This window comes from Schistocerca nitens, chromosome 6, assembly GCF_023898315.1.
Source record: "Schistocerca nitens isolate TAMUIC-IGC-003100 chromosome 6, iqSchNite1.1, whole genome shotgun sequence".
Lineage (NCBI taxonomy): Eukaryota > Metazoa > Arthropoda > Insecta > Orthoptera > Acrididae > Schistocerca > Schistocerca nitens.
Genome location: NC_064619.1, coordinates 739,052,601 through 739,073,694, shown reverse-complemented (window position 1 = coordinate 739,073,694; position 21,094 = coordinate 739,052,601). Strand labels below are relative to the sequence as shown.

The 21,094-nt window shown below is 42.5% G+C and overlaps 1 protein-coding gene across 1 annotated transcript in view; it reads left to right on the top strand.

Annotated features, from left to right (window-relative positions):
• The window catches only part of LOC126262713 (cytochrome P450 6k1-like), a 145,733-nt gene that overhangs the window by 69,972 nt on the left and 54,667 nt on the right, over positions 1–21,094 (top strand). The window contains exons 3-4 of the mRNA XM_049959497.1: positions 1,408–1,646; positions 13,387–13,649. Coding sequence (XP_049815454.1) covers positions 1,408–1,646; positions 13,387–13,649 — 502 coding nt within the window. The remainder of the gene's footprint in view (positions 1–1,407; positions 1,647–13,386; positions 13,650–21,094) is intronic.

Here is a 21,094-nt window from a genome sequence, read left to right as displayed (position 1 = left end):
TCCGTAAAATTTTAAAAGGACATTGCTTAGTTTTTAGTCTAGTGGTGAGCCAGTATCGTAATGACTAGTGTACTTATTATTCATCGCATGGATATACATAAATATTTCACGCCACTATTTACACAATAAAATACAAAAGTAATATTCAAGAGCTCTGGTTTCAGTTGACCTTATAGAGTGATGTTAAGGAAGTTTATCCATTTCAGTGTTGCGGGAGAAGCGTTGACAATATCCTTCCGGTCTCCAAAACTTCTCTTGGGACATTGATCTACAACATGATCAACTGTCTGCCCTGAAGTTTCACAATGTGAAGTCTGAGAGTCCCCATTTGCACTTGAAAGAGTCAGTTGTTTCGTGTCCACATCAGATCCTGTTCAGCTGTCACTAGGTTCTTCTAGGCAGTTGTAACCCCGATATTAGTGGGGGGTCTTGGAGACCACGACGACGTATGTCTTTATTCTTTTTAAATTTCTGCTTCCACACATCTTCAGCGCTGTCCACTACGGTTTCCTTGACGTAAGATGCATGCTGGATGGACTGAGGAGAATTTCCTGGAAAACTCTAAGTTATTAATCTATTCGCATGTTATTGCTTCCTGTCGTCAAAACTGCGGCGGAGCAAAGTTACTGAGAACAGACAGCCGAGGCAGAAGATTTGACCTTGGTGCCTGTTGTGGTTCTCATAGTATCGTTCATTTCTACCTTACTGTCATGGACACTGTCGTACCCTACTGGCGCGCAGTATGCGGCCACAGATTATTCAAGATACGACACCACTGTATGGAGAGTGTCAGGTTGTGCCCCTCAAGAAGTTCCATCGGAGATGTGTGTGTGTGTGTGTGTGTGTGTGTATTTGGAAAACATCTTTGTGATCTGCATTTTTTCTAGAGGAAGAAACATTTTGTTTTGTGATGCAACGCTCTAAGATGATTTTTAAGATTTTAGATGCTAAATTTATACAGAAATATGTACCTGTTCCCAAAATATACTTTGTACCTTCGGCTTCTTTTTATGGACTAAAATAACTAATTTTGAAATGGTCACTTCTGTAATAAATAGGCTGGTCATCCAATAATTAACATTCATTGACATTCATTTATACAGTGGAGTCTAAAAAACCAACAAGTTCCGCGTATTCTGATGGTCACAAGTTGCTGTACACTGCTACAATGATTGGTCGACGTTTTTATAGCGATGCCCAATAGTTGGCAACACTTGTACACGATAAAAGCATTGAACATCACAAATTTGTGCATGAAGTTTCCACTGCGAGAAAGTATTTCTGTTCTAACTAAGAGAAAGTAAAATTTAATGTAGACAATTGTAGCCAGTCTGTGTGAAAGGGGAGCTGGCTGGAGAGTGCAGTACTGGCGTCCCACCCACCCACACACTACACGGCTGTCGCCAGGTGAGCGCTTCGTGGGGCTGTACTCGGTGGGGCGGCCGGTGCTGCTGGTGCGCGACCCTGACCTGGTGCGGCGGGTGCTGGTGCGCGACTTCGGCGCCTTCCGCGACCGCGGCGTCTACCTGGACGACGAGGAGCCGGTCAACCGGCAGCTGTTCTTCCTGCGCGGCGCCGAGTGGCGCGCGCGCCGAGCCAAGCTGACGCCCGCCTTCACGTCGGGCAAGCTGCGCTTCATGTTCCAGGTGACGCCGCCGCCGCCGCCGCCGCCGCCGCCGCCGCCAGCCCTCCGCTATGCGCGCCCCTAACCGAATCACAGTACACCGAGGTGGGAAAAGCCGCGGCACACCGCGTAGTGCCACGTCGGACCCGCTTTCGCCTGGCGTACTGCACAAGCTGGACGTGGAAGGCGCGCGACGACTCGTCGGAAGTCCCGTAGAGAAATACTGAGCCGAGATGCCTCTACAGCCGTGCAAAACAGCGAAAGTGTTGCCAGTGCAGCATTTTGTGCACGAACTGACCTCTCAATTACATTCCACAAATGTTAGATGGATTTCAGACGGGCGTTTTAGATGGCGTAATCATTCACTCGAACTGTGCATAACGTTCTACAAACAAATTACGAACATTTGTGGCCTGGAGATATGGTGAACTGTCACCCATACAAATTCCATTGTTATGCTGAGGGAATTAGATTAGGAAATGAGACACTTATAGTAGTAAAGGAGTTTTGCTATTTGGGGAGTAAAATAACTCACGATAGGCGAAGTAGAGAGGATATAAAATGTAGACTGGCAAGGAAAACTTTTCTGAAGAAGAGAAATTTGTTAACACCGAGTATAGATTTAAGTGTCAGGAAGTCGTTTCTGAAAGTATTTGTAGGTAGTGTAGCAATGTATGGAAGTGAAACATGGACGATAAATAGTTTGGACAAGAAGAGAATAGAAGCTTTCGAAATGAGGTGCTACAGAAGAATGCTGAAGATTAGATGGGTAGATAACGTAACTAATGAGGGGAGGTATTGAATAGAATTGGGGAGAAGAGGAGTTTGTGGCGCAACTTGTCTAGGAGATGGGATTGGCTGGTAGGACATGTTCTGAGGCATCACGGGATCACCAATTTAGTATTGCAGGGAAGCGTGGAGGGTAAAAATCGTAGAGGGAGACCAAGAGATGAATACACTAAGCAGATTCAGAAGGATGTACGTTGCAGTAGGTACTGGGAGATGAAGAAGCTTACTTTTATGTTAAGTTAATTTAAATATTTTTATTTTAACTGTTGTAAGTGATATAATTATTAACCATATTATTATAATTAAGGTAATTGATTATATTAAGATAACAATATTTATACTATGACTATATTTTAAAACATTTAATTTCATGTAATTAATCATCCTATTATGCAATAATTTCTTCCTCTCCAAAAAACACACTAGCTACAATTTTTAATAAACATATTTGACTTAAAATAATCAAGTGATATTAATAAAGTATATATTCACTTAAATTTAATATATTAAAATAAATTATTGATAATAAGAATTTTAAAAACAGGGAGTGCCATAAGGAAAAATAAAATTAACAAAAAACAAAGAAAACCATAGATATACCAATTTAAAAATACTTCTAATTTATATATTAAATAACAATATCAAGTGCCTGATTGAAGGGTAAATTAGGTAAACAAAAATTACAAAAGAAAGAACTAAACTACCTCCCTTAATATCAAAAACAAACATGGATCATACACCTTAATGTAATATAAAAAGGTAAGCACATTAAGGTGATGCGTTCATTCTCTATTTATAGAGGTATTAGTCCCCCCTTTTTAATGACCAATTACTCTAAAAAACTTCTCATCCTTTCAAAATTAATGATAGGAGCAATCCTGTCGTATCTCAACAAACTCCAGATTTGAAGATTGAATAGGGCTAGAGATCAACGTTCTCTCATTTATCCCCCTGTTAACAAGAAATAAAAATATAATAATGCATGACTCATTAATTAAATATTTTATTATCCAAGCAACAGCATCAACAATATTATTACTTCCAATTTTGATGACTGAAATAGGATGGGGAATAGAATAGATCCATCAATAATAATCAGATTTAGATTACTATTAAAGACTGTGGGTTTACCATTTCACTTTTGATTTCCAGAAGTTACAGGTGTATCAAGTTGAAATAATTGCCTAACATGACAAAATATTGCTCGAATAATAGTACTCCCATAGTGCATTCAAATACAAACAGCCATTTGAATAATTATAATTCAAAGAATTATTATTGGAGCCATAGGGAATTAAATCAAATGTCAATAAAGCAGCTTCTGGCATATTCATCAATCAACAATCTGGGATGAATAATTAGATCGTTAACTGTCAGAGAAAGTACTTATGAACTCTATTTTATTTCTACTCCCTACTAAGATTCATTACAGTTTTGATATTTAAGATAATAAATTTCTTCTTCATAAATCATATTTATTTGGCAAGAAATGTAAAAACAGATATTAAATTTACAATATTCCTATCACTATTATCACTTGGGGGTTACCCCCTGCCTTGGATTTTTACTCGTGGATTCCAGAAGTAATGTATCTGCTTTTTATTAACCATTCAGACTAGTCCCATTAACCTGGATAATCGATTATGAAAAATAACATAACTCTTATAACAGTTACAGTAGTATTAACTACCATTACACTTTATTATTAACACACATTATATTTTCAACACTCATTATATCATGCATACACAACTCATTATCAATAAAAATTAAGTCTTAAAAATCAATATTCGTTCTTCCTATAACAATAGTAATTTCAACAATGGGACTGATTTTAAAATTAAGCTTCAGTTCATTATCAAACAACTTAAGTTAAATGAACTAATAACCTTCAAACTTATAATTAAGAGAACAATCTTTTAGGTCTTAGTAAATCTTCACACCTCTAAAACTGCACTCTAGAATCATAATTGAATATAACACCAATAATGGTAAGATAGAAAAATCTCATGAATGCTTTAATAATCCACCAACTATAACGTCAGTCATTTTACTACAAAATTGGTTATTCTCAACAAACCATAGGGACAATGGTGCTTCATACTTTCTATTTGGAGCATCAGCAGGAAAAGTAGGAACATCAATAAGAACACTTACATGTGCGAAATTACGACAACCCAGATGTTTAATCAGAGATGACCAAATCTTTAATGGTGTTATTATAGCCCAAACATTTGTAATAATTTTCTTTATAGTAATACCTGTTATAATTGATGGATTTGGTAACTGACTCATGCAATTAATAGTTGGAACAGCAGACATACCCCCCCCCCCCTGAATATACATATGAGACATCTTAGTTAGTAATTGAAAGACTTCATTAGCAACTGATCATGAAATTGTTAGGTTAACGTGTAGCGATAGTTGCATGTACTGTCCAAGATTAGATTATTATTCTGGCGCATTCTTTTCATACAAAATGTAGGTAGTTTTGAAACTTAATAGCTTGCCTTATTGTTCAGTACAAAAATGAGGTTGGCATCCATATTGTTTGTCCCCTGTTTGCAACTGATCCTTTCCAGTTTGTCCAGTAATGGCAATGTTCCCTCTCCTCTGCGTACTCACACACATTCTCACATACTTGTACTCAATCATTCGTTGAAATTTCTTCTAGCTCAAAAGTATTAGTAAGAGATAATTATTCCCACTGCATATACAACTGAAGAGCTTGCAATCCATGAGTCCCTTTCAGAACAGTAACCTACTTCCAATGATCAACTTTAGAGATTCAACAAAATTATTTCCCTCAATTATAAACAAATCTTTTTTCCGATATAAATCTTAAAACTGAATTAGTCAAGGACTGCGTATTCGCTAATTCTGTAGCTCGTGGACCAGCAGGCCAATTCTGCTCCATCTCGCTCACCTTGTTGCAATCCTTGCCTAATAATCTTCACACAATTTTCTACCTAGGTACAGCACTCTCACGCACTGCCTACTACTATTCTTTGTATGCCTTAGGAACAGCACTTTGCATTGCCTCGTGCCATGCCCGTCTATAGGCTGTAAAAGCAATGGCATTTACCTTCCATGTGTCCGTTCCTGGCAGTTAGCAAGAAGTCACTCATACACTCTAAAGCTAATAACTACACATGAAAAGAATCTCACTCAATATGCTGTAAGCAGGCTTTGTTTCCACAGACCGTGTGGCTGATGGCCACGTGGTCCACCAGAGTCAATGGCTGAGATACAAAATCGTGCTTTCCGCTCAATAATTACTCCACGCAAGATTATTTCAATTTAATACTGTGATGCATCCTAACTTAAAGTAATATGGAACAAGCACACAGTCTCCATCTTGTCTGTCCACACCCCAACCACGAGGTCTACTAGAGCGAAAGGAATCCATTACTCATCGTGAAATTGTTCTTGCCTGAGCAAAATAGTTTACACGCAGATTAAATCTAGGACTTATTCTGCCACATGCAATAAATAATTCAAACTTACCTCTACACATACGCATGATTTCACCCCCGTTATCAAGACAAAGATCTGACAAACAAAATTTTTCCTAGGTGGAAATCCTAACATTAAATAATAAAACAAATATCCCTTTGTGTTTTCTGCAAGCATTCCCTGCGAAAGAAACAGATTAGTGCTAATCTATCTTACAAATCTCACACACAATACCAACATTCTTGAGATCATTCGGAGTAAGTACAAAACTGAACTTCATTCCTTCACAGTCAGCGCCAAAGTGCCTAACATGGCGCCCTCGAAGACCCACTCTGTTTCCGGTCAGTGCGGGCGGGAGAGCTGGGTTTGCTAAGGGTAGTGCACCATGGCACACTGCACCTGCAGTTACGTTTGCGTCTTTGATTTCTACACCCAGGGGTGGTGGTCATGAGTTGGTAACGACTTGGAACTACAGTGCAGAATCCATGACATCTGCCCCCATATATAGCAGACGGTGTCAGTCGTGGAGATAAACACTCAGATTACCACACTCGGCTTAAACGCCAGAAAAGTAGCCAACACACAAAAACAAATATAAATAATACAATGAGGACATACGAAGATTGAGATAGGATGTGCAAAAGATAAATAAATAAATGCACATCATCTACACTCCTGGAAATTGAAATAAGAACACCGTGAATTCATTGTCCCAGGAAGGGGAAACTTTATTGACACATTCCTGGGGTCAGATACATCACATGATCACACTGACAGAACCACAGGCACATAGACACAGGCAACAGAGCATGCACAATGTCGGCACTAGTACAGTGTATATCCACCTTTCGCAGCAATGCAGGTTGCTATTCTCCCATGGAGACGATCGTAGAGATGCTGGATGTAGTCTTGTGGAACGGCTTGCTATGCCATTTCCACCTGGCGCCTCAGTTGGACCAGCGTTCGTGCTGGACGTGCAGACCGCGTGAGACGACGCTTCATCCAGTCCCAAACATGCTCAATGGGGGACAGATCCGGAGATCTTGCTGGACAGGGTAGTTGACTTACAACTTCTAGAGCACGTTGGGTGGCACGGGATACATGCGGACGTGCATTGTCCTGTTGGAACAGCAAGTTCCCTTGCCGGTCTAGGAATGCTACCAGTGTTAAAGACTGCGATGGAGCTCCGTATGCCACGGCAAACTGGCTGACACTGACGGCGGCGGTGCACAAATGCTGCGCAGCTAGCGCCATTCGACGGCCAACACCGCGGTTCCTGGTGTGTCCGCTGTGCCGTGCGTGTGATCATTGCTTGTACAGCCCTCTCGCAGTGTCCGGAGCAAGTGTGGTGGGTCTGACACACCGGTGTCAATGTGTTCTTTTTTCCATTTCCAGGAGTGTATTTTCGCCGCACACTCTTTGAGTATATCACAGGAAAAACAGCCGATGGTGGCTTGATGTCTGAATTTTGTAAAAGAAATGTGAGAGGAGAACATCATTACCCTTTCAAAAGAAACTCTGTCCCGTTGTGGATTTTTTACGAGGTCCTCACTAACTAGCCACTACACGTATTATTCTGTTCTCTTTCTTTGATTCATTCACGCAAAACGGAAAGTCGCTGAACATTTATCATCTAATTCGAATCAAACAAAGACTCACTAGCACATGGACTCCCTCTGAAACGGGACTAGCTTACTCGGTGGTTACGTTATGGACCACACCCAAGCGTCGGATCGCAGCAGCCTGTAGGCATACCGTGCGATGTGTCCATGCGGCCAAACCGCGGATCGCAGCGAGCGACTGAGAGCTCCGAAGTGAAGGCCTGATGGATCGCGCCTACATGTCGCCCCACTCCCTGCCACTAGCGTGCCCGAGTGTTTAGTTCGGTTGTGTGCTTTTCTTTCGCTACGTTCTGACACTTGTAGTGAGGACTGTACGTTGGAATTTAAAGTTATTCAGGGGGCGCTAACCACTCTGAGAAGTCAAGATGATGGCAGAGTTGCCACTTGTTTGAAGAAGGAATACAAATCTAAAAACATTTATTTTCTTAGATTTTGCAGTAAGCAACTTTTGAAGATTGTGCTGGAGAAGTAGAAATGCGTGACAATCTCATAATAATAATCAATTATTCAAAATGACTGTCATAAACGCATTATTTATTTTGCCGCCAACCGGTTTCAACCCGCGATGGGGTCATCTTCAGGCCAATACACCATTTGGTCGCTCGCTGGAATCGTCAAAATAAATAATGCGATTGTGACTGTCATTTTGAATAATTGATTATAAGTAAATTAATCGATGTTTATCTCCATACAACTATGTGGTCTAAAAACTCATAATAATAGTAGCAGTGTGAATTATTCGTGATACAACTAGCAGGATTATTCAATTTATCAACTTCTAAAGAGAATGAGATAATATTCAGCGGAGATTTTAATTTAAATATTTGTGTTGTACCTACTCTAGAGCTATAGTTACCCTCTTCATTCCATATAGTGTAAGTGTCCCTCATAAAATTTTCAAACCAGGTTTATGCGAATTTGTAGTACTGCCATTGATAAAATTTCGTTAGGTAAATTAAGATTGCAAAGTAATTGTGGAAGTGTTTGTACTGAAACTAAAAAACTAGAAATAAAAAAGATATTAAGGAAAGAAAAGTGTATATGAGAAACACAGAGTGCAGGGGGATATACAATGCATATGGCATTTATAAAAATTATAATATACACTATGGAAATATTTTGTACTTAAACTAAAAACTAGTAAATAAAAAAGGAATTGAGAAACGCAAAATATATTTGGGGAATGCAGAGTGCAAAGAGATATGCAATACATATGGCACTTATAAAAAGTATAATTTACTTTGTGGCATAGTCATAGGCTACTTATATAACTGTCGTCCTAAACAACCAACTTATGTAGGCAGGTTAAGTTACTCCTATGCTCCTAAATCCTCTGTTTCGAACTATATCAGAATATCAGAAAAAATGAGCATCCAGAGACACGAATTTTGGTGGGATGAAGTCACTTTAGCAGTTGAAGTGTAAAATTTTAACCAAAACGATCAATACCGCAGAACTTATGTATTTCCAAGAAATATAAGTTAATCCAGCAACAAGACCAGCAACACAGTAAAAACTGAAGCAGGAAAAAACAACAAGGAAATCGGGATATTTCCTTTAAGATTACAAAGAACTGATCAAAGAGAGCTCCAGGAAGGTAGGCGCTTCGTAAATTGTTATTTTAAGCGGAGTGAAAACTCTTGTATCCGGCACAAATACACAGATCTTGTCACTTTGACAATTAGAAACTCAGCACTGAGTGGTTAGCACCTGTTGGGTTGGCAGAAGAGCCAACACCGTGTTACGAGAGGAGGCCGAAATGCACGCAGGCTGGCGTGAGGAGGGAAGGACTATACTGACGTGAGGTCTGGAACATGACAAGGAATTACAATTCAGAAAGCGGACGTATTTACTTTTAAACTTTAATCAAATGGCTCTGAGCACTATGGGACTTAACATCTGAAGTCATCAGTCCCCTAGAACTTAGAACTACTTAAACCTAAGTAACCTAAGGACATCACACACATCCATGTCCGAGGCAGGATTCGAACCTGCGACCGTAGCGGTCACGCGGTTCCAAACTGAAGCGCCTAGAACCGCACGGCCACCACGGCCGGCTAACTTTAATCCATTAATGATGAACGTCGCTCTTGACGGTACATGATTCACAATATTATCTGTTCAGAATACAACTGAATATGGCGCCTTGCTAGGTCGTAGCAAATGACGTAGCTGAAGGCTATGCTAAACTGTCGTCTCTGCAAATGAGAGCGTATGTAGTCAGTGAACCATCGCTAGCAAAGTCGGCTGTACAACTAGGACGAGTGCAAGGGAGTCTCTCTAGACTAGACCTGCCGTGTGGCGGCGCTCGGTCTGCAATCACTGATAGTGGCGACACGCGGGTCCGACGGATACTAACGGACCGCGGCCGATTTAAAGGCTACCACCTAGCAAGTGTGGTGTCTGGCGGTGACACCACACTAACCATTTGTTGTGAGTTGAAAATCACAGCAGAACATCAGAGAGGAAGGAGGAGGTTGTACCCATGGACTAAAAGTTAGATGAACTGCATAGGAAAAAGAAGAATTTACTGCCGGATTTAGTGTTGGGAACTGAATGGTGACAGTTGGAAAAATAACCATAAAGATATTGGGGACTTTTGTTTCAAAGCAATGATGTGTGAAATTACAGCTGCAGTAGTCAGTGCAAGCTCCCGGCCACCTGTCGTGCTAGATGGCTGATGCCCTCAGTAAGTGCAGTGCTGCTTCGAATGTTGTGGAGAGGCAGCCGTGTTGCGTGTTGTACAAGACGGGGCAAATAAAAATGGCCCAGGGAACAGAGTTCCAGGGTACAAAAAAACACATCAGAGGTAAGTGAATCTAGTACCAGTCTGCCTATAGCAGGCCTTGGAAGTGACCACTATTCATCTGTTGGCGGTTTTGGGCCCTGATCAGGAAGTCGCTGACGGCGGGTCGAAGGTGAACTGCTGGGATTGCTGCAATCTCATCCGAAATGTTCTGCCGCAGGTCTGGAAGACTACGAGGGTTGCTGCGATACACCTCATGGTTGAGGAATCGCTAGACAAAGTAATGACACACTGACAGATCAGGTGACATGGGTGGCCAAATGGGTCTGCGGACAGACTAACCTCTGCTATGTCATGCGTGAAAGTTGTGTAAATGTGCTCCGAGGCTCGGTCGGCTGTATGGGCAGTTGCTTCATCCTGTTAGAAGTAACAGTACATCTTTCATCCTCCATTACTGTTGCCACAAGTGGTTTCAAAATGTTGACAACGTAACGCGCCAAAGCCAATTTCTGATAAAAGAACGTGGGACCAATAATGCGACATGCACACACTGTAGACCAAGCCCCAACCTTATGATCGTAGAGTGTTGTTTCGAGGAGGTTATGTGGATGCTCCGCTGCCGAGAAACTATGACTCTGTGAGCTGAAACCAGGTGAAACCAGGCCAAGTCATTCATTGTCACCTCAGTGAACGGACACTCAAAAAACCGCAGGCGCTGAGGAGCATCTGCCGGCTTTAATACAGGAACAACAGATAGTCGGTAGGGGTGCACGAGCAGGTGCAAGTGAAGTATTCGTTCGCAAGATAGACGAGATACGCTGCTCTCTTGCGACAGGCGTAGGCTCGATCTGTTAGGACTCTGAAGCATTTTCTGGTGAACTGGAGCCACATTTTGTTGTGTGCAGACGAGTTTCGGAATGGTTTTTTGACTTGTTCAAAACAGATCCCGTGTGACCCCATTTTCGGACTCCTCGTTGCGTGGCAGTTTGACAGCATAAAAATTGACTACACCTTATTCACGACTTTGTTGACACGTAATTTTGCACAATGAACACCATGACCTGTGGGTACCACCGTCCCCTCTGTACTGCTTCTCTCACTACGCTCAGAACGGGCGTGGACGTGGCGGGCGTAACGAGGTGTGCGCGTCACACACTCAGGTCCAGTCGTTCCCACTCGTCTGGGTGGCTTTCACTTGCGCCGCCCTCTGTTAGGGTGATAACGGCCACGTTTCGGCCGCACACGAAGCGACTCGCCCGACGTCTGAGGGCGGCGGGCCGTCCCTGTGGCAGCCCTCAGTAGGCGACGTGGTGGCCGGACAGGACGGGCGAGCAGACGCCCGCAGATGCGTGGGGCGCTGCTTCGTGTTTAAGGTGCAGGTCTTGTCTGGCGCCAATCCTTCCAGCATGCCGACAATCTGAGAACCCACATGCCAGCGTGCTCCCATCGCACGTTTGAAAGTAACGGCTCCAATTTTAAGGAAAGTCATCAACTTGTGAGATTTTCGTGTTAGCTGAATGATGAAAAGGAAAACTGTGAGCCCCCTCCAATTGATCTTCCAGCAAGCGATCGTGGCATTGCCGGTACTTACTGGTTGAAGAAAGTTAGTTCCTGTAGTCGGTTGATTTATTAGAGATCTTTTTAATTGCAGAATTGGTACGTCTGCTGTAGGAGCCAATAAGCTCGCTATCTCCTCAGCAAAACGAATGTCTAATCGCATTTTCTGGGTTAATTTTACGAGGCGTGTTTTTTAAGTAAGTACCGTTTTGAAATTGAAAAAAAAACGTGCTACGATATCTCAATAATTTTATTTTTACATGAAAGCGTGTACCTTACTCTACTTTTCTACATAATTTCCGTCAATATTGAGGCACTTGTCATAACGTTGTACCAGTTTTTGAATATCCTCCTCATAGAAGTCTGCCGCCTGACTTGTTACCCACTGAATCACCACTGTTTTGACTTCATCATCGTCTTGAAGCCGCTGACCACCCAGGTGTTTCTTCAAGTCCAGGTACAGATGGTAGTCACTGGGCGCAAGATCTGGGCTGTACGGAGGATGATCTAGAATTTCCCATCGAAAAGATGTGAAGTCTTTGGTCTCAATCGCCAGATGCGGACGGGCATTGTTTTGCAGCAAAACGAAGCCCTTGCTGAACCTCCACGGACTGTTGCTTTGATTCTGGTGTGACGTAGTCCACCCATGTTTCATCGCCCACAACAATTTGGCTTATGAAATCATCACCTTCGTTGTGGTACCGCTCAAGGAAAGTCAATGCACTGTCTAAACGTTTGGTTTTGTGCACATCCGTCAACATTTTCGGTACCCAACGTGCGCACAATTTTCGGTAATTCAATTGCTCGTTCACAATGCCATACAAAACACTGCGATAAACATTAGGAGCCGGCCGAAGTGGCCGTGCGGTTAAAGGCGCTGCAGTCTGGAACCGCAAGACCGCTACGGTCGCAGGTTCGAATCCTGCCTCGGGCATGGATGTTTGTGATGTCCTTAGGTTAGTTAGGTTTAACTAGTTCTAAGTTCTAGGGGACTAATGACCTCAGCAGTTGAGTCCCATAGTGCTCAGAGCCATTTGAACCATTTTTTAAACATTAGGAAAGTCATCCCCAAAGGAGGAAATCGTAAAGCGTATGTTTTGTCTCACCTTATTCTCCACTTTATGCACCAAACTTTCATTAACGACCGAAGGACGCCCACTCTGTTGTTCATCATGCACATTTATGCGGCCATCTTTAAATGCTATCACCCACTTTCTTACCATTCCATCACTCATAATGTTTTCTCCGTAAACTGCACAGATCTCACGATGAATATTCATCACTTCTAGGCCTTTAGCGCTAAAAAATCTTATAACAGCCCATACCTCACAGTCAGCGGGACTCACGGTTATCGGAGGCATCTTAAACACTTAGTACACAACGTAAACAAGGGAGAATCAGACTCTAATGGCGTCAGTGCGTAGATCAAGGTACAGGCTTTCATGTAAAAATAAAATTATTGAGATATCATAGCACGTCTTTTTTTAATTTCAAAACGGCACTTACTTAAAAAACACGCCTCGTACATCGCTCCCCGCCTCTTTGTTTCTGGCACCGAGAAGGCCGGCTAACGGGCGCCGCCCCTGCCGCAGACGATCGCCGACTGCGGCCGCGAGCTGTCGGCGGTGGTGGAGCGGCTGGCGGCGGGCGGCGCCCCCACAGAGGTGCGCGACCTGGTGGCGCGCTTCACCACCGACGTCATCGTCTCCGTCGGCTTCGGCGTCGAGTCCGACAGCCAGCGCAACCCGGACGCCGTCTTCCGCAGCTGGGGGAAGAAGGTGTTCGCGCCGGGCCTCAAGACCAGCTTCGGCTTCCGTCTGCTCTTCCTCAGTCCCAAGATGTCAGAGTTGCTTAGGTACGTTGCAAATCACGGGTAAACACACTGATCGCCCAGAACACCGAAAGTTAATCAGGATAGAAGCAGTTGACGAGTTTTTGCGTTAACAGTAGTTAAAGACACTGACTGGATGGACAGCAGTAAACATGTCGTACGTCGTAGGCTACACAGACTGGTAAAACAGAACAGGCGGCGAACTGCGGCACAGCTAACATGTGATTTACTGCTGGCCAGAGTACAAGCGTGTCCAAACACGCAGTGCGCTCAACACTCCTAACGATGGGTCTGTGTAGCCGACGACCCGTGCGTGTCCCTATGTTAGGACCACGGCATCGGCAGCTACGGCTGAAATGGGCGCGTGTCCATCGGTAATGGACATTGGTGCAGTGCCAGAGCGTCATTTTGCCAGATAAATCCCGATACCTTCTTCATCGTGTCGATGGGAGGGCCCGAATCCTTCGTCTTCCAGGGCAACAGCTCCGTGACACCTGTACTGTGGGATGGAGACACGCTGGCCGCGGCTCCATTGTGACCTGGGGAACACTCGAGTGGTCAACCGTGGATCCAGTGGAGCTCGTGTAAGGCTCCATGATGGCCAAGGAGTACGCTGGTCGCAGACGACGTACAGTCCTTCATGTTTCCCTACGGCAGCGGTATTTTTCGACAAGACAATGCGCCATGTCACACGCCTAGGACTGTGATGGAGTCGTTCGATGAACGCAGGGGGGAGTTACAATTGATGTTCTGGCGCCCCAGCTCGGCAGACTGAACGTGGAGTCAGAGTTCATCGCTACCCTCCCCGGAATTTATGGGAATTGGGCGACTTGTGTGATGTAGTGCCAAGTCCCTCCAGTGAGCAACCAAGTCATTGCTTCCATGAAACACCGCGTAGCCACTCTTATCCGTTCCTAAGTCGCAATAGATAGGTGGTCACAATGTTTTGACTGGTCAGTGTATTTTGTCAATAATTCGTCTCATTAGTTTCCTCAGTAGGCACTGTGAGTAAAAATCTTCACGGTTTTTTAAAAACGCATCAGTTATGTGTAGTATGTGAGAAAAGTAATGAGACTTATTTTTTATCTTCCAAAGTCTTTATTTTTTTCAAACGACAATATTGTCTCCTTCAAAGCAGTTCCCTCGGTGGCTACACACCAGCGGAGTCCGTCTTTTCAGTCTTATTAGCAGCGTTGAAAGACTTCAGCTGGCAGAGCCTTTAAGCATATTGGTCAGATTCTTTTGAATCTTCTCCAGGGTCCCACAATGACGCCGTTTTAAGGCATTTTTCAATGCCAAGCATCGAAAAAGTTATAAAGACTCAGATCAGTTGAATAGGGGGTCTGTGGAAAATAGGAACGACTTTTGAGATTAAAAACTCCTTCATGGAAGTAGCCATGTGACATGGGACGTTGTCGTAATACAGCATCCACTTGTCTGCAATATCCCATCTCACTAGTTAGCCTTTTCCTGAGCCTTTCTTGGACATCTTCGTAAAACATTTCGTTGGATTTTTGTCACCCATCATCCTCCTCGTTAAACGCGGATGTGATCTCACAAGAGCACCGACGTTTTCGTCAGTTTTTGATATTGAAGGTCTCCCTGAGCGACGTTCATCTCTTATGTGTTCTCGGCCTTCCAGGAACGATCTGTGCCAGTGAAAACCTTGTGCCCTTGATAAGGAATCTTTCCTAAATGCATGTTTCAACTTTTCAAAGGTCACATCGCAGATTTCCCAAGTTTGACGCGAAACTTGCTATAAATTCTACTGTTCCATTTTCGTACCACACTACAAAAACACAACTTCACGGATGGCGCTCTCAAAAATCACGAGACGGCTGCATTGAGCTGAAACTCGGCCTGAACATTTGGAAGTAATGAACACACAGCTGTGCACAAGTAGAACAACACAGCGTTGCCAGATCGCTCACACTGATTTCAGCCTTTTCTCACACACCTCGTACTTATAACTTGAAGTTTTCTAAATCTGTTACCACAACGAGTAAGCCAGTGACTGCTGGTAAGTCTACGCTGTCTTCTGTAATAATTTTTATAACTGACTCGTTTAATACTGTGTTTTATTCCTTCCTGCCTTTTCTAATCTCTTATCTATTTGCACCACAGCAGATGCCTCAGCAAACAGTCATTTCTTCCGCTAAGGTTTCCAAAATTTTTTTCCTCTTCTATTTCTCCCATACCCCTCTACTTTATGCATCAGCCCCCTTCACTCTTAATTCCCTCTATGCTGCTGCGTTCCAAATGCTTCCATGTTGTTTTCCTGTGAACAATAGCCCACTTTTCAGTCACACATCATGCAATTGTCATGGTGTACAGTTTCCAAAACATTCCTCTACTCGATGAGAGTGTTTAATAGCCTCCCCGAAAAATTCTTGTATGCACATACTTCTCTTCGCCTATAAACACTTACTTATGACAACACACTTAGCTTGACGATGATTTGTAGCATTGCTTCATACAGTAATTCATTTCAGTACTCAAAATATTTCGTTTTCTCCAGATTTGGTTTGAAACATGTCGCTATTTGCCTATTAATGATAATTTTTGTCTTGGCATAGCGTCCCCTGCCAAGAAACAATTTCTTATTCCACTTTATGAATATTGTCCATTGCATTCAACAGAAGCCAGAATGTTTATGCTGGTTTTCAAGATCGGCAGCAGTACACGTCCGCTTTCTGCTCTCTGGCACTACGTCTTCCACTCTACGCTCCTCCTTAGTCCACAAGATTCAAGGGGACACACATTTACTGCTTGAAAATGTGTTATGATCGGTGATGAATCTGCACTACAACCACAAGTAGAGAATTAAATTTCTGCTATTTGTATTTTACGTGTCAGAGTGTATATCGAAGCACGTTTGTGAGCTGTCTGTAAAGCCACAGCACCGTCTACGATTTCAGTATCATTCAAATCTTCATAAATGTCATATTGATCGCGAGTTTACAAAACTGTAAGATTATTTGTGTTAGCTATCTACTGTTCCGTCCCCTTGCCTACTTTTGAACCGAAGTAGTCTCCTGAATAAAAACTGAAAATGAGCAATGCATTGAGTCGTGACAAAAATATTGAAGGCATTCGTGTAGGAGTCAGTCACATTGCGATATCTGTCAGTGTATTTTTAAGACGGTAAGAAAAAAATGGAAATGATCGTATGGCATTGTTGGCTGGGAGGCCCCATTTGGGGGAGTAAGAGTATTTCTCACTATATGTAATTTGTGTGACCTATGCCTTAAGACAGATTGTTCAGAGTGGCATGAAAACCAAAATTTCGTAAACGCTAGTTATTAAACTGAAAACTGTAAACGATCAAGCTGAGAGGGGCTTCAAGCTCAATAAAAAATTCACCAAAAACGATTAACGAGCTCATCATGTTCCTCAGGTTGTATTTGAACTTTCTAGGGCATAAAACGACATTTTATCCAACAATGAGAATCTTAATAAATCAAATCAGATTTTCTCGTTGTATTTGCACCCAAACATGGTGTAAATTAGGTTTAGAGACTGTGTTAGTAAAGTTAATACAGGAATAACAATGATTAAGTTCAAAGGAATGAAATAATTGGTTCATACTTATATTGCTAAAGTATTTCTGAGCGATAGTTTTTCAAAGGAAAAATAAATATGATGTGTATGACACTTTTGCAAATATAGCAGCATGGGACCATGCCTTCCCCTTATCCTATGGACCCTAGATTGCATCCAACTCATTTTCTGTGGGGTGGACCCAATCAGTGGTTCGCACTAAGCAAAAGTCGTATCTGAAAAATGAAAGTCACCCTATGGCAACACCAAGGACTTTCACATCGTACTTACTCAGCAAGAATATCACATGGTTACTCCTTCTTCAGATCTCTAACGGATAACTGCAGTCAATGACATTTTGCAAATACCTGACGACACAATGAACCCGTACCAGATACCAGGAAAATAATAGCCTCAAACGAGATGTGTTCCCATGGTACTCACACTGTAAAAGCTACAGATTAATACAAAGTTTTGAATTCACTTCTGATGTAATAATAACATTATTCCTATCATTTATACATTTTCGATAGCGTGGAGATCTAAATTCACATTATTTTCCGCCTGCCTCAGTCCATACAGATCTGGATTCTTCCTGGAGGAAAGAAAATGTTTATTTATGTGGTAATGCACTTAAGGTATTTTTTAATGATTTCAGATGCAATATTTATACAAAAATATGTACTCCCTTTTTAAAATGTACTTTGTTCTCTTGGCTTCATTTTCTGGACTCACATAACTCATTACGAAACATTCTCTATCGTAATAAGCACTAAGATGATAATTCAATTATGATCATGCTGAATAACAATATTGAATCTCATAGTGGACTACAGCGAACCAACCAGATCCGTGTGATCTGGTGGTCACTAGCTGATGTGTACTGCTACACTGACTCGCCGGTATTTTCACAGTGACGCCCAAGAAATGGCAGCACTTGCGCATTATGAAAAGGCTGAAGATTCGTAAATGTGTACCTGAGGTTTCCAGTTGTAAAAATACTTCTGTTGCAGCTAAAGCAGTAAAAGTTGATATACAGAATTGTAGCCAGAGGGTCTGGAAAGGTTATTTTTCTTAGGGAATCTACATGTAAATAAATAGCTGTTCATCTCATGAGCGTAGCCAGATAGCGGATTTTTAGGGGTTCAGACCTTTCCCGGAATATGCACAAAGCGTATAAGGAAGAAATTGTCTTAAAAGTCAGTATTTTTTAATTGTTTATTTTAAGTGACGTTATGTAGGATAAGGCAAGACTAGTGTGCTGTTTCTCTACATTTACTGTTCTACGTTTACATGAGATCTGCAATAGCTGGGAACTGACCAGTTTGTAGCAAAATTGTATAAGATGGAAGTTGTGGAGCATCAGTTTCTCTTTTTTAGAAGTCTAACAAAGAGACGAAAAACAAAGTAAATGTCCTCATTTAGCAGCTTAATAGACATTGCAAGCATCAAGATAATGCACTGATGAGTAAAACGTAAGGACGAAAGTAATTTTCCCCTCTTGTGTCGCCGGCCGTAATGGAAGAGCGGTTCTAGGCGCTACAGTCTGGAAACCGCGCTACCCCTACGGTCGCAGGTTCGAATCCTGCCTCGTGCACGGATGTGTGTGATGTCCTTAGGTTAGTTAGGTTTACGTACATTACTGGCCTTTAAAATTGCTACACCACGAAGATGACGTGCTACAGTCCCTAAATTTAACCGACAGGAAGAAGATGCTGTGACATACAAATGATTAGCTTTTCAGAGGATTCACACAAGGTTAGCGCCGGTGGCGATACCTACAACGTACTGACATGAGGAAAGTTTCCAACCGATTTCTCATACACAAACAGCAGTTGACCGGCGTTGCCTGGTGAAACGTGATGCCTCGTGTAAGGAGGAGGAATGCGTACCATCACGTTTCCGACTTTGATAAGGGTCGCATTGTAGCCTATCGCGATTGCGGTTTATCGTATCGCGACATTGCTGCTCGCGTTGGTCGAGATTTAATGACTGTTAGCAGAATATGGAATCGGTGGGTTCAGGAAGGTAATACGGAACGCCGTGCTGGATTCCAACGGCCTCGTATCACTAGCAGTCGAGATGACAGGTATCTTATCCACATGGCTGTAACGGATCGTGCAGCTACGTCTCGATCCCTGAGTCAACAGATGGGGACGTTTCCAAGACAACAACCATCTCCACGAACAGTTCGATGACGTTTGCAGTAGCATGGACTGTCGGCTCGGAGATCATGGCTGCGGTTACCCTTGATGCTGCATCACAGAGAGGAGCGCCTGCGATGGTGTACTCAACGACGATCCTGGGTGCACGAATGGCAAAACATCATTTTTTCGGATGAATCCAGGTTCTGTTTACTGAATCATGATGGTCGCATCCGTGTCTGGCGACATCGCGGTGAACGCACATTGGAAGCGTGTATTCATCATCGCCATACTGGCGTATCACCCGGCTTGATGGTATGGGGTGCCATTGGTTACACGTCTCGGTCACCTCTTGTTCGCATTGACGGCACTTTGAACTGTGGACGTTACATTTCAGATGTGTTACGACCCGTGGCTCTACCCTTCATTCGATCCCTGCGAAACCCTACATTTCAGCAGGATAATGCACGACCGCATGTTGCAGGTCCTGAACGGGCCTTTCTCGATGCAGAAGATGTTCGACTTATAAAATAAATAAATAAAATAAAATAAAATATTAATTATGTATAATAGTGATAGTGATTGGTTGTAATAAACGTTGCCTTATCTGGAACGTGGACGTTTAATTATTCGGTATCAGACGCTTGACAATGGCTATTTGGAAAAGGCAATGTAACTCGTAGTTGACCGTGAAAGAAAACTAAAATAATCGGACTTCGTAATTAAATCGTTTCCAAAGACTGCTGCGGTAGGTACGGACTCATGATCTAATCTCAATATTACAATGATTTGCCAGCCATGCCAATACGTCGTACAGAGGTGATTGTCTACTAAACATAAAAAAGTTACACAGTTAGTTAAATCAGATATATTCAATGAAATAGCCTACTGTTCATAATCCTACTTACTTTCATAAATATAAATTCATTACAGAATCGAGTGCCTAGTGTGGTTGCAACTCGCAGCATTCTTCTATAACATGAAAATATGGCGGTGTGCCAGTCAATAAAATAAAATACGTGCTTCTCGCACCACTTCTACCTGAGCTCTCCCTCTTCTCTTAAACAGACATAAGAGTAACGTAATTATTCTTTTGTCTTTATCAGCGACACAGCGCTGCAGTTGTGTGCCATAGGCTTTATTTATTAGTCACTGATTATTTATTTAATTAATATTTCGCGTTTCCGCGGAAACGCTCGGCATGCAAATGTGCCTTTATATTGCCCCCTGAATTGCGAGGCGAAAGGACACACCTGCAGGCGAGCAATTCACCTAAAGGCACAAGTAAATCTAAGTTATCTACAACTATTCACATGACTTACATTACACACATTATATACAAAATTTGAATGACGCGGGTGCGCCGTAAAAGTTCTTATGTTGGCAGATAGAGTGCGCGCATGCGCAGAAGCGTCTGTGTAGCTATCAGTATATCATCTACATAGTGTGTGACTGTCTCAACTAAATCATCGCCAAGCACGGTATCCAGGGCTGTAATGAATACCCCAGAACTGACATTCAATCCGAAGGGTAGAACACAAAACTGATAGGTTCGCCCCCCGAACATAAATGCAGTATATTTCCGAGAATCAGGAGTGATACCTACTTGCCAAAATGAATTAGCGAGATCTATTGTGGAAAAATATTTTGCATCTAGAAATTTTTGTAATTGCTCTTCTAAATTTTCGGGTTTTGTGTGAACCGGTAAAATTATTTCATTAATTGCTCGTGCGTCTAACACTAGCCTAATGCTACCATTTGATTTTTTGACAACAAGTAGAGGAC